This window comes from Pristis pectinata, chromosome 9 (genome assembly GCF_009764475.1).
Source record: "Pristis pectinata isolate sPriPec2 chromosome 9, sPriPec2.1.pri, whole genome shotgun sequence".
In the NCBI taxonomy this organism is placed as follows: domain Eukaryota; kingdom Metazoa; phylum Chordata; class Chondrichthyes; order Rhinopristiformes; family Pristidae; genus Pristis; species Pristis pectinata.
In genome coordinates, this window is record NC_067413.1 from 28,059,464 (window position 1) to 28,072,083 (window position 12,620).

Consider the following 12,620-nt stretch of genomic DNA (forward strand, 5'->3'; position numbering starts at 1 on the left):
CTGACTTGTATGGGTAAGGAAGTGTAATGGATCCATGAAAGCAGTTATGAGAATCTGAATTTAGTTTAAGAAGATTATATAAAAAATGTATCTGTGGCAGGGATTGAAGTTATAACCTTAAACAGATAATGAAGTAATTGTTTATGCTGATTATGATAACATTAACATTTTGTCTGATTCCTTCTTTAAAAAAAAGATTACTAACGTCAGGCAACTTCGTGAGTCCTTTGCACAATTCAAGATTATTTTGCAGTAAGTATTGACCCATGTTCCTCTTGTCATAATAATTACATGCTCATTAAGTTGTGATGATTCCCTGCATATAAAACACTCCCAGGGCAGAAGCAGCGAAAGCCTCCAGCAAATTAGCATTGTCCCATTAAACACTTGGAGGGCATCTACAATGCAGTGTTCCAACAGAGTTAAGGTATATCCATCCTACTCCATAAGATACTCGCAGACTAGTTGCATTGTGGTTAGATAACAGAATAAAGCCCTCTCTATGCTGTTGCATGAAATGTCCCTAAATTGCTTAAATATATAACAAAGTTTCCTTCACATTATCTCATCAAATACTTCCACTGCAGGTGCACCAAGGATTCAATGCAGAGTAAAGCTCCCTCTGCACTGATCCACCAAATGCTTTCAATTTTGTGCTTGCTCTACTCTTTGCCTGTTTCTGCTTCATCTGTTACCTCTATCTACATTCATTACAGCTTTTCTCTGCATTCATTGCAGTCTTTCTCCACATCCACTCCAAGGTTTCTCTGCATCTACTGCTGTCTTTCTCTGCAACGACTCCCGGCTCCTCTGCATCCACGCTAAGATTTGCCTACATCCACTGTGGGTTCTCTTTCTGCATCCACTGCAAGCTCTCTCTATCTACTACGGGCTCTTTCTCCATCCACTGCAGGGTCTCTCTGCATCCACCCCGATCTCTATGCGTCCACCATGAGCTATCTCTACATCAACCACAGACTCTCTTTGGATCTACTGCAATCTTTTTCTGCACCTACTGTGTCTTTCTCCAAATTCTCTGCTGTCTCTCACCCTGCCATTATCTCCATCACTACCTATGCTTCTAAGCTTTCTATAGTCCATAACTGCTGCATCTGCCTCAGTCATTGTTCCTGCTGGAACCACCTCTGTCTGGCATCCCTGCTTTGTTTCTGTTGTCCCCAACCCAGTCTCTTCTGTTCATTTTTCTGTCTTGGCCTCTCCTTTTGGTCAATCGGAAATGAAAGGTGGGTTTGAATATGCTTAGTCAATTGCTTCCTCTCCATGAGGTAAACTCATCTCTTTTTGCTCGAGCCTTCTGTCAGTGACACAGCTGAGATAAGGGACGGGTAGCAAAAGGAGCTGCATGAATAAACTAACCGTGACTGCATACAATATTGGACTGTGAACCTTTTCCAGAATTCCCAGCAAAATTCAGTTCATTGTAAAAAAAAAACCTTTCCCTTTATTACCCCCAAGGCAACAGGAACAGGAAATAGAGACTGCACTGCGGAAGAAGTACATCCTCATAGATAAAACAAATAAAGAAACGGCCCCTACACCTGAGCCGGTGAGTGTCTGGAATCCTAAGAAATAACGCTCTTCAGAACTTGATTATTATGGAGACTTTGATACATGTGCTCAAATATCTAGTGAGGGAGGACGTACCTAGTATTTAGTGATGACTTGGAAAGAAAAAAATTGCATTCTTTTATAAAACCAGGCTTTTACAGAGCTTCAGTTTAACTTTTCACCAAAAGTGAAACCTCTCCGATATCAGAGCACTTAAAAGCTTTTAAACACAATCCACTGAGAAGGATCTCCAGTCAGTCAGTCATAAAATCCAATTATTTGTTAAATGGTTGTTATTTGACTTCATAACATTGACCAAGATGCCTGCCATATGATCCATATGACAATACACTCCAGCACCTGTGCCTGCAATGCACATAACAAATGTCAGCACATTCACTGGATGGATAAATATCTTTTGTCATGTTTACCTCTCTCTGGGCAAGGGCTCATGTTCTTCCCATGAGGACTCTAGAGAAAGAATGAAGCTTTAGTAATGGTACTTAAAAGATACTAATGTGCACTGAAGTACTTGACCATACTAGCTGATAATTGCAATTGCTTGAAGATGTAGCTGGTTGAGGGATATGGGTGGGGTAGGATGGGGAGCTGCAGATTTGAATCAGTTGCTGTGCCATCATGGTCTGTCAACTTCACCACCATCACCAATGTTTAGCATGTTAAAGTCATCTGTTGATTCCAGTGCTGTCTTCTCTAAGGAATCTGTTACAGATTGACCGATGGGAAGTGATGTTCCATAAGGTTCAGTGTTTGTGCCATCATTTACATAAACAATTTGATTTAGAGGTTTGGAAGTACAATTTTAACATTTACAAATGGAACCAAATTGGGAGGTAGCTCATATAGAGGAGCGCTCCAATGTAATACAAGAAGGTTTGCAAAATATAGAAGTGCAAGCAGAGTACGCTTGTGGTACATAGTTGGCACATTCGAACTTCAGTACATAGCCAAGGGTAACGTGGTACATTTACTAAAAGAACATTGTGCAATATGTTTCTTGACTATTTTATTTAAGTTGGTTAGAGAAACAGGACCTGAGAATGGAGATTTACCAATCACTTAAGTAATGCATGTTAGTAAATCTGTAAAAAAAAAAGCAAATAAAAAGTTTTATTAAATTTGTGTAGAACCTGTTGATGACAGCATCTACAGGAGGCTCTGCCTCAAGAAGGCAGCATCAATCATCAAGGATCCCCACCATCCGGGTCATGTCCTCTTCTTGCTGCTACCATCAGGCAAGAGTTACAGGAGCCTGTATTCCACACCACCATGTTCAGGATTAGCTACTTTCCCATAACTATCAGGTTCTTAAACCAACCCGCACAACTCTAATCCAACCTCACAATGAAACACTAGGGACCACCTTTTGCACTACCATGGACTTTTCTCTGATTTCTTTTTGCTCAAATTTCTTGCTTTGCAGTCTTTTATTTCTCATAACTATCTTGTGTAATTTATGTATAATTTATATTCTGTGTGTTGTCTGAACCTATGTGCCTGTGATGTTGCTGCAAGCATTTTTCATTGTACCTGTACCTCACCGTACTTGAGCACATGGCAATAACTCAACTTGACTTGAACCTTGTTCGACGACACAGGTGGAGTGCTGCAAACATTTCTGATATCCACATTGCAAGAAAAAGAGCACTTGTAAAGTGATCTATAAAGTTTTGCTGGGATGATAACAGAACTGAGAGATCATATCTTTCAGAAAAACTTGACAAAACTAGAGCTCTTTTCCCTAGAAAAGAAATTGAAGGGTAACCAGATAGAAGTCTATAACGTTGTGAAAGAATTTAACCTAAGTATGTGGTTGAATCAAATTCTACGCAAATTTAACCTAGCTTTTCTACTTTTCTAAACTATCCAAATGGAATTGAACCCCAATTCTTTATTTGCCTTTTTTTTTAAAAGCTCTGTCAGGTCCTTTTGTTTCAACCAACTAGGAAACGCTTGTCAAGAAACATATGGCAAGTATTTTTTTTAGCAAGATCAAAACTAGAGGCTGCAAATATTAGATAATCACTAATAAAATTCAGTGAAGTTATTCCCAGACAATGGATGCAATGTGGACCTCATCATCACAAACAGCAATGGGACTGAATAGCATAATTACATTAAAGGAGAAACTCAAAACACACGAGGGACAAAGGATTAGAAAAGTATGTACTGAGGTTAAATGAAGAAGGATGGGAGTGTACACACCCTGTGGGCCTATTGGGTGATATGTTCTGCTTCTCTGTTGTAAATATTATTTAAATTTTGTGAACTCTGATGGTCCTCCATCTGTTCTGGCTCTCTACCTCAGAATCCTGCACTCTTTCCTCCTCCAAAGTTGGTAGGATACAATTATGGAGATTCCCAAGTGTATCCTCTGATGTGCGAAAGGGAAAATTAGATACAGATTCTGCACCTTTTCAATATATAGCTATCTAGTGAATTGCAGAGAGGAAGTGCAAGGAGCTTGGAGGAAAAGGAATGAAGATGGATAGTGGAAGCAGTGAGGAACAAATGGAGTAAAAGGAGGGTCACATGTAAGGAATGACAATAAGAGGTTCACAGAATCACAAATTGATAACGTTATGGAGGGAAGCTAATCAACCTGTCAAGTCTATTCAAACTCTATGTAAGAGCAATCCAGATATTCCCACTCCCTCACCCTCACTTATGGCCCTGCAAGTTTTCCTCTCAGGTAATTATGCAGCCCCCTATCAGTAATTGGTTTATTCTTGTCACGGGTACTGAGATATAGTGAAAAGCTTTGTTTGCCTGCCATCTAGATAGATCAGGAAAAAAAAACATAATGCAGATTCTGTTACAGTTACAGAAAAAGTGCAGTGCAGGTAGACATATAAAGTGCAGCAGCCATGACGAGGCAGATTGAGAGATTAAGAGTTCACCTTTATCGTAGATAAAGCCTATGTTCAAGAGTCTTATAACAGCAGGATAGAAACTGTCCTTGAGCTTGGTGGTACATGTTCTCAAGCTTTTGTCTGCCCAGTGGAAGGGGGGAGAAGAGAGATGGGAGAGGCCTTTGATTGTGTTGGCTGCTTTCCCGATGCTGTGGGAAGTATAGACAGAGTCAATGGAGAGGAGGCTGGTTTTCATGATAGACTAGGCTGTGTTCACAACTCTCTGCAACCTCTTGTAGTCTTGGGCAGAGCAGTTACCATTGCAAGCTGTGAGGGATATGGATATGATACTTTCTATGGTGCATCTGTAAAAATTGGTGAGGGTCATTGGGGACATGCCAAATTTCCTTAGCCTACTGAGGAAATAGAGGCACTGGTATGCTTCCTTGGCCATATCATCTATGTGGCTGGACCAGGACAAGTTATTGGTGATATTTACACCTCAGAACTTGAAACTCTCAACCATCTCCAGCTCAGCACCATTGATACAGACAGGGGCATGTACTCCTCTCTGCTTCCTGAAGTCAATGACCAGCTCTTTTGTTTTGCTGACATCGAGGGAAAGATTGTTGCCTTGACACCATGCCACAAGGCTCTCTATCTCCTTCCTGTACTCTGTCTTGCTGTCGTTTGAGACCCAGCCCATGAAATTTGCAATTAAAGAACCTTCACGACTACCTCTGGAAGTGCATTTCAGACCCCAACCAATCACTGTATAAACTGATTTTTCACCATGTCCACATCTGGTTCATTTGCCAATAATGTTCATCCTGTGTCATCTATCCTTCATTATTTTTTCCTCCTATTGACATGTGTTTCTGAGTCATTTTGCATAATTTTGAAAAGTTACAATAAAAACATTTAAATATTAAGACTGGTGAAGATCAAGAAAGTGGAACTCAACTTGATTTGCAACTTTTCAAAGATATCTATTAACCTCATACTAAAAGTCACATGCTTGTCTGTAATTGCCAGATTTTAGTTACTGTGAAAAATTTACAGTGGGCTAAACATCTGCTAAGCCTTTCTATTTTTGTTATTGTGTGAATTTCTTTTATATCTTGTCATCTGGTACTTACAGATGGGGCATAAGATCTCTGAAGAATCCCAGGTTGGAGAACTTAGTGGAGAAGGGTTTGGAGTTGGACTGGCTCCCGCATCAGCTAAAGCTAAGAAATTAAAAAGTAAAAAGACCAAAGAGTCAGCTGGGTTAGTGGCTTTACTGTAGTTTCTTTCACTATATTTAATCTCATGCAACCTGATAGATTAAAATTTTTGAATAATTTTTTTGACATCACAGCTTTCCTCTTGTGTCAGTCATCTATCACAGAATCACACAAAACAGAAGTAGGCATTTTTACCTTAGCCCACTCTTTCAAAGAGCCACCAAATTAATTTCTATCATTCATTCTTTCCCTAAAGCCTAACAAGTATTACTAAAATAGATTTTGTTGTAACAAAGCATCCAACGGTATCTGCTATTATTTAAACATCCTTCCACTCATCAGCTTATAACACTTGGCCCCACAAAGTTGCTTAAAATGCAAACCAATACAAAGCAAGGGCCACAAGATAATTGAGACTTGATTGAACAGGGAAACCCAACTGTGTATGACCTTCAACAATCAAGAGATTGTGGGACAGTTAATCTTTTAGCCTGTCAAATTCAGTGAGTTCACAGCCGTTTAGTGGCCTAACTCCAAGTTGCATATCCCTTAATATTTTTGATTATTATTGGTAAAATGTATCAGCTTCAAATTTAAAATTGATTACTGACCCAGTATCAACTATCATTTACAAAAGAAATTTCTTTACTTCTACCACCATTTGTGAGCAAGTGTTTCTTAACTTGGCTCTAATTTTTGGGTATGCCTTCTTGATCCTAAGTTTCCCAACATATTAATCCTATTTTCCCTTTAATATCTTAACTATCAATCAAATCTATGCTTAATTCCAGATTCCTATGAATATAGCCCTAATCTGTATAATCCCTCTAATTTAACCTTGGAGTCCAGATATCATTCTTATAAATCTGCTCTGTATTTCCTCTAGGCTAGTGCATTCTTCCTAAGGGATGGCACGCAGGTGTGGTCTAACAAGTAATTTATATAGCATGCTGCTGGCATTAGTCCCTTGTGTAATACAAATATAAAAGTCAGCATTCCATTAGTTTTTTTTAAACAGAATTTCTTGACATTTTAATGTCCAATGTAAATAGACCTCTAAGTCGTTTTGTACTTTCATAACCTCTAGGCTTTCACCATTTTAAAATATATCCTTTTTAGGGCCAAAATGTATAATCTCACATTTGCCTCGATTGAAAACCAAATGCTACAGCTTTGTTCATTTACTTCATCTATTGTCTCTTTTCAATTTAATGTTTCTGTATGCATTGCTTACAATGCCATCTATATTTATGTAATTGGCAAAATATTTAGCTCTTTTTCCTTTCTCGTCAGCTATCTGTATAAATTATGAATAGTTATGGTTCCAACATGAATGCTATGGGATGCCTCTGAACACACCCAGCAGTTAGGATAACTGGCCATTACTCTAACTCTTTGTCTTGTGCTCAAATATCCTATTCAATCATTTTCCCTCAATTCCATGAGCATCAACTATAGTTAACAACACTCTAAGGAGCACTAGAGCTACTGCCTTTGTGAAGCCCACATAATTAACATCTTTAGATATTCTTCTTCAGTCATCTCTTTGAAAAATAATTATCAGGTTCATCAAGCACTACCTCCCTTTTACAAACCCGAGTTAGCAAATGATTTTCATGGAGTTCTGTCATTTCATCCATAATTATGAAGTTGAGTAATTTCTTCAACAATAGATGTTTGGTTAACTGGTATGTAATTCCCTATTTTCCAACTCTTACCTTAGTTTAATAGTGCAGTTTATCTGAAGGACTGGTCCATGAAGTGTTTGAACTTTAGAAGATCATGGACAGAGTTTCTGCAGTGTTTCAACTGCTTCCTTTAAATACACTGTGATGAAATGCACCAGGTCCTGGAGATGCGTTTCTCTTTGGTGCTATCCTTTTCTTCATTGTTATTAATCTGTTTGCACAATTTTGGTGAACCCCTTTTTCCTAATGCACTGACCCAGAGAGTAGTCACTGGCAAAGTAACAGTAATCACTGCTGGCCCCAATGACAGTTAACCATTAAGATCTAGCAATCTTTATGATGTATAATTCACCTCTTCAGATAACAGTTGCTGACAAGTGCCAGCACTGGGTCATTTCCAGCATTCATCAACCATGCTGGACAGCCAGTAACATTGCAATGATTTTTACACACAGCAAAGCCTAGAATTAAAAACGAAAATTTATAATTAAACCTTTATTTTCTGTTCTGTATAAAATATAAGGCAAACATATGAGACATTAGAAGCTGAAATGTCATAAATGAATTTTTTGAAAAAAATATTTCAAGAACACAGAATTTTCAATTAATTATAGCTTGATTGACAATCCACACATACAAAATTAGATTGTAGGGCAAAGGAGGTGATTAAGCAGTAATTATGGCTTAATAGCTAGTAGCAGCTACCTTGCATCTTATGGGGTTTACACAACAAGGAGATCTGAAATGTCTGAAGTTCACATCAATTTGTTGATTGTATAAAGATCATCCTGGAGAAGTCTGCAGAATCGCACCGGGCTATAATATTACTTCCCTTTACTGAGGTAAAGTAATTATGTAACAAGTTTTGTCAATTCCTTATATGCATTAATATTATCACCGTTGCCAGTTTTTAAGGGACGACAAAGTTTCTAAACACTCTTTTTCCTGGTTATGAAAGTTTTATGTATTGATTTTGACAAATTTGCAAGTATTTTTTTTTCACATTCCTTTGTTGCTCTCCCATTTGCCAGGTTCTATGCTTTTTTGTATCCTTTTACACTTCATATGAAGTGACTTTCTTGGTAACATACCAGTAAGTCTCTTCACCACCTTCATTAAGGCCTTAACATCCTTACTAACATTTAGTGCCAAGAACTGAACTAACACACAGCTGAGACTAATCAGGGATTCACTATGGATTAATTGAACCTCTGTGCACTTCATATCTCTGTTTATATACCCAAGGATATTGTTTGTCTTTTTAATATCTTTGTCCACCTGCCTATAGCAATTAGCATAAATATGTCCCTAGCTCTCTCAGTTCTTGCACTGTTGAATATTGGACGATGTAGCCAATGTTGCCTTTTCTCATCCACCTTTTCTTGTAATGTAACATTTCACAGCAAATTTTATATAATTTCTACATTCCACCAGTCTGTCCTCATCTTCCTTCCACTCCACTATGGCCCTTGTCACTGTGTAATACATTACTAAATTATGTACCATCTGCATATTTTGGAATTATTTCTTCAATGCACAGCCAGGTCATTAATATATCAAAAAAAGAGCAATGGTCCTAATGCCATACCTTAAGGCACTCCGTTGTATACTCTCCTCCAGTCTGTTCACCAGTACTGCCTGCTTTGTGTTTAGCTCCACCAAGAAGGAACGTGTTTCCATCGCAGGAAAAGATCCTGAAATGATACTCCAAGCAAAAGAACCTGTTCCTGATGTTCCTGCAAAACCTACAGTGCAGAGAGAGCAAGAGGTAGCTAGTGCCGAGTCTGCACTGTCAGAATCAGCTGTCAAACTGGAAGAGATCAGGCCTAGGTAAATAGAATTTAAGGAAGACTTGGGTGTAAAAACCCTAGAAATTCCTCCTCTATTTATTACTGGCATTAAACCAGCATTGTGTGTCACCCTCTTTTATTTAAAAGTCCTATAAAAATTAAGGTTTTCTAGTGCAAGATTCCTAGAACAGCATCATTGAATTTCCCAGTCTCATGCCACCACGGTTTCGGTGTGCACTTTCTATTGATCTATTGCAAAATCTCAAAGATACCAGCACTTAGCCTCACAGCTGAAACCACAGGACCCAGCTACGGAGAGCGCTGCTGCTTCAAAATGGATGCTGCAATGATGGGAGGTCACAGATCTTAGTGAGGATTCCCTTAGTGAAGCCTAACCAGTATAGACATGGTTTTACAGAGAAGTCAAGCTATGACCATCGGTTTCTGTAAGATCTGAATGGTTAAGCTCTCTTGGGTTACAAGTCCTTCTTGCCTCCACTCATATGGTCTTCGTGACTGCCTGTTATGTCATTGAAACCTATCGATGATCTCCATGCCATCCAGCAAGAGAAGTGTTTAGTCAGGCAAGATTATTGTGGTACAGTCTGGCAATGAATTCTGCTTGAATGTTGGCCCTTTGAAAAGCTCTGTTTCAGGGAAAACAAGATTAGATTGTTCAGTAGGTAAACAAAAACTTATGTTTTTCATACACGAGATAGAAGATTATGCTAGTGATGAATATTGGGTGTTGCACTATTGTTAGCATCATCTAAGGGATTTTCAATCCAGAACAAAGCTTTTAATGCTAACAAACATCCTATCAAAAAGTCAAATTTCCTACCAGTCACTGAGAGGCTTGGAAATGGGCACCATATTGCTTTTCTCCAGGTTAAGCTTCTTTTCAACTAGACAGCACTCATCCTTTTAACATTGTTAGAAACAATTTCATCAGCCCATTGTATCAGTGCAAGGAAACTGATGAGGGCAGATATTCAACTAGTTACTATACCATTTGATAAGCAGATGGCCAGATGTCAAATTGTTCAGTGTGGTGGCTCTTCATCTGCTTTATTAATGCCACATAAAAAGGGCTTGTAAATAGGCAAGCAACTAGTTTGAAACAAGCTTGAGGTTGAATCTAAGCACTTTTGAGGAATTATTTGTAAAATTTCAATGTAGATCATGCAAGTTCCATCCAGTTTTAGCAGATCTAGAATGGATTTACCAACAGTCATTAAAGCAACCACCAATGGTTGCCTAAAAAGGATGGCTGCAAATCTTTTTCTATTATTTGTTTGTAGATCCAGAATTAGCAGGAGTAGTTTTCCTGCTTCCCAAAAAGAATGTAAATTGTTCATTATTAGATATGCTGAATCTTGTTCTTTCTCATTTTAAAACTGTTTGTATACTCTAAACATTGCAGAAAGTACCTTTCTACATTAATCTGTTTACTTTCAGAAACTTGACCACACCTTACTTCCACTATAAACTCCATGTCCTTTTTTGTGATACTTGATTTACTTTCATGAATTATTTTTCAGATGTTAAAGCCAGGTGCCATCTTCTCTCAGGTAGATATAAGATATCCCATGGAAGCAGACAGCATCCTCCACTGGCTATAAACACTTCAGTTTGTCTTGAGAAAAAAGAGATAAAGACTTACAATCCTGTTGCACCTTTCATGACCATTAGGGTTTCCCAACAAGGTTTATAGCCACTGAAGAAATTTCTTTAAGTCTTCATGTTGTGGTAATGTAGCAAATGCAGCAACCAATTTGTGCATCAAAGGTCCCACAAATAATAATATGTTAATGTTGAAGAAACCTACTTTATTAATTTTGCCAAGTGTTAAGTATTGACCAGGACACGATGGAGAACATCTCTGTTCTTGTCAAAGTAGTGCTATGGATGTTTCAAGGAGTGCAGTATTACTGACCAACACATTTCATTATGCATATTGCAAATACCAGAGGCTCCTGTCACTTTCAAACAGAAATGACAGCAAATCCTGACAATTCCATCGTCATTACAAATGTAGATTCCCATCTAAATGATTTCATAAAAGCATACATTCAGTTTTGGGTGCCAGTCATCGGAAAATGGGCTGATTTTGTGATTGGACACCTGTGACTAGTGGTATCCAACAGGGATGGGTTCTGAGACCCTTGCTGTTTGTAATATATATGAATGATCTGAATGTGGATGTAGGAGCCAGGATCTGCAAGTCTGCAGATGACATGTAGATTGATAGGGTTGTTGATAGTGCAGAGGGTAGTCTTAGGTTACAGGATGATATTGATGTGTTGGTGAAATGGGCTGAGAAATGGCAGAAGGAGATTAATCCTGATAAATGTGCATTGGTGTATTTTTGGAGTACTATTGAGGCTAGGACAAACACAATGAATGTTAGGGTCTTGGAGTATTGAAGAATAGAGGGACCTTGGTGTGCAAGTCCAAAAGTCCTTGAAGACGGCAGCGCTGGTAGATAATGTGGTTAAGGCGGCTTATGGGATACTGCCTTTCTTTATAGTCAGAGCAGTACAGCACAGAAACGCGCCCCTCAGCCCATCTAGTCCATGCCGGCCTTGTTTTCTGCCTAGTCCCATCTATCTACACCAGACCATAGCCCTCCATACCTTTCTCATCCATGCATCTATCCAAACTTCTCTTAACTGTTACAATTGTCCCCACATCTACCACTTCTGCTGGCAGCTCATTCCACACTCACTTCACCCTCTGAGCAAAGTAGTTCCCCCTCAGATTCCCCTTAAATATTTCACCTTTCACCCTAAACCTATGATCTCTAGTTCTAGTCTCACCCAACCTGAGGGGAAAAAGCCTGAATGCATTCACCCTATCTATACCCCTCATAAATTTATATACTTCTATAAGATCTCCCCTGATTCTTCTGCACTCCAAAGAATAAAGTCCTAACCTATTCAACCTATCCCTGTAACTCAGGTCCTTCTGAGCCAAAGAGCCAGGCACAGTGCCCAAGACCTGACCACTGTGGCTTTCCCCTGGTAGGTCATCCCTGCACAACAGTATCTAAAACAATATACTTATTATTGAGGGGAATGGCCACAGGGGTACCCTGTACTGACTGCCTATTCCCTTTCTCTCTCCTGACAGTCACCCAGCTACCTGCAACTTGGGTGTGACTGCCTCCCTGTAACTCATGTCTATCAACCTCTCAGTCTTCCAAATGATCCGAAGGTCATCCAGCTCCAGTTCCCTAACACGGTCTGTAAGGAACTGCAGCCGGATGCACTTCCCACACATGGAGTCATCAGGAACACTGGAGTTCTCCCTGACATCCCATATCATGCAAGAGGAGCACACCACTGCACTGGGTGTCATTCCCACTGCTCTACCTGTGCAATAATAAAGAAAAAAAGAGAACTTAACAGAACCTCACCTTAGCCTCCACCTCTTGACGCCAAAGCCTCAGCTCCCCACTCTTACACTGGCCCA

General features: G+C 39.2%; 1 protein-coding gene across 1 annotated transcript in view; it reads left to right on the forward strand.

The window, feature by feature from the left end:
- Positions 1-12,620, forward strand: part of LOC127574459 (kinesin-like protein KIF9) — a 60,609-nt gene that overhangs the window by 31,951 nt on the left and 16,038 nt on the right. Inside the window, exons 10-13 of the mRNA XM_052023475.1 lie at positions 197-252; positions 1,477-1,567; positions 5,584-5,711; positions 9,010-9,186. Of these exons, the coding sequence (XP_051879435.1) occupies positions 197-252; positions 1,477-1,567; positions 5,584-5,711; positions 9,010-9,186 (452 nt within the window). The remainder of the gene's footprint in view (positions 1-196; positions 253-1,476; positions 1,568-5,583; positions 5,712-9,009; positions 9,187-12,620) is intronic.